The sequence below is a fragment of the Mesitornis unicolor genome, unplaced genomic scaffold (genome assembly GCF_000695765.1).
Source record: "Mesitornis unicolor isolate BGI_N332 unplaced genomic scaffold, ASM69576v1 scaffold17096, whole genome shotgun sequence".
NCBI classification, from domain to species: domain Eukaryota; kingdom Metazoa; phylum Chordata; class Aves; order Mesitornithiformes; family Mesitornithidae; genus Mesitornis; species Mesitornis unicolor.
Window position 1 is genome coordinate 1,823 of NW_010193127.1, and position 1,473 is coordinate 3,295.

The following is a 1,473-nucleotide window of genomic DNA, read 5'->3' on the forward strand; positions in this document are numbered from 1 at the left end:
TCTGAGGTCTGCGCTCACCCCAGAGCAGCCTCTGCCCCCCAAAAACAGCTTTCACGGGGCCCCACGGTACCTCCAGCTTGTGCGAGGCCAAGGAGAGGGCGGCGGGGTCGAGGTTGGAGGATGCGATGGCCTCGTTGAGCTCCACCTCCTTTTTCTCCAGGACTTCGAGGAGCCTTTTCAGCTTGCGCTCCAGCAGCAGGTTCTTGAAGCCTGTTTTCTGCTGCACCTCTTGGATGGCTGTGGTGAACTTCTGATAGAGCTCATCTCGCTCCACCTGCACCTGCGCCCCAAAACAGTGACCCCTTCACCCCGGCAACCCCGCAGAAAGGGTCCTGCAGCTTGGCCCTGCCTGCTTCAGCAAGACCCCAGCCGTTCCCCACGGCTCCTGCAGCCCCACAGGGGAGGCACAGGGCACCCCACCAGCAGCAGGGGCTCCCTACAGCACCATTTGAGACCCCAAAGAGGGCCCCACGGCACACGGGGTCTCTCCTCTCCTCTCTTCTCCTTGCAGCTGGCAGCAGTCCCCGGCTCACAGCGAGTTAATGAGTGTCCTAATTAGGACACAATCTCTCTTCCACAGCCTGTTTCTGAATGCACCGAATCTGTTGCTGCCTTAATGACGGATTGTTAACGAGGCCTTGGATCAACGTTCATATTCCTGGGGACTTCTACGAATTGCAAATGAGCTCTGCTCCTGCCTCGGTGGATTTATCTGGGTTAGCTGGGAGGGGGAGAGGCCGAGGCTGGGAGAACTCAATCAACAGAGCCCATCCCGGCACGGATGTGGGAGGAGCAGCCCCCCAACAGCAGCAGCAGCAGGAAGGGACAAGCTGTGGTGACCCGTGACGATCTCCCCCCGTGGCTCTGGCATGGAGGGGACCTCCGGAGCGTGCGCGGTTGCCTGGTGAAGGACAAGGCCAGCGCTGTCTGCTGACCGTGGGAGAGGCCCGAGCTGGGAGCAGCTTTGTGGGAAGCAGCAGATATCACACGGCTCTGGATTAGAGCTCTGGGAAGCCTGCAGATAAGCACAGCCCCGGGTCCCTGTGCCCAGCCCCCGTGGAGGGGACAGGGGCTGGAGAGGGGAAGGGCATGGCCAGGCCCAGCCGCAGCTCTCACCTTCTTGAACCGCTGCTCCAGCACCACGTGTTCCCACTGCAGATCCTTCAGCTCCTTGTGGGTGACTTTCAGATGGGCTTTTGTGTTCTGCGAGGGGAAGGGACAGTGAGAGAGGACCGGGTCTGTCTGGGAGGCGGGGGTGATGTGTTACAGCACGGGAGGAGAGCGACCAGCAAAGAGATACGGGTGAGATAAACCAGGGAGCACCCACACCAGCTCCTATCCCTCTGCTGCTCTTGGTTTTTTTTGCCACCAGAGTCCTGTGAGTTCCACCAAGATCTTACAAACACCCAGAAGAGTTTTTTTTGCCACCAGAGTCCTGTGAGTTCCACCAAGATCTTACAAACACCCAGAAGA

At 59.4% G+C, this 1,473-nt stretch overlaps 1 protein-coding gene across 1 annotated transcript in view; it reads right to left on the reverse strand.

The window, feature by feature from the left end:
* Positions 1-1,203, reverse strand: part of LOC104542893 (growth arrest-specific protein 8-like) — a gene marked incomplete at its 5' end in the record, with an annotated part of 2,577 nt that extends 1,374 nt beyond the window's left edge. The window contains 2 exon segments of the mRNA XM_010187356.1: positions 71-280; positions 1,117-1,203. Coding sequence (XP_010185658.1) covers positions 71-280; positions 1,117-1,203 — 297 coding nt within the window.
* Positions 1,204-1,473: the final 270 nt, after the last annotated feature.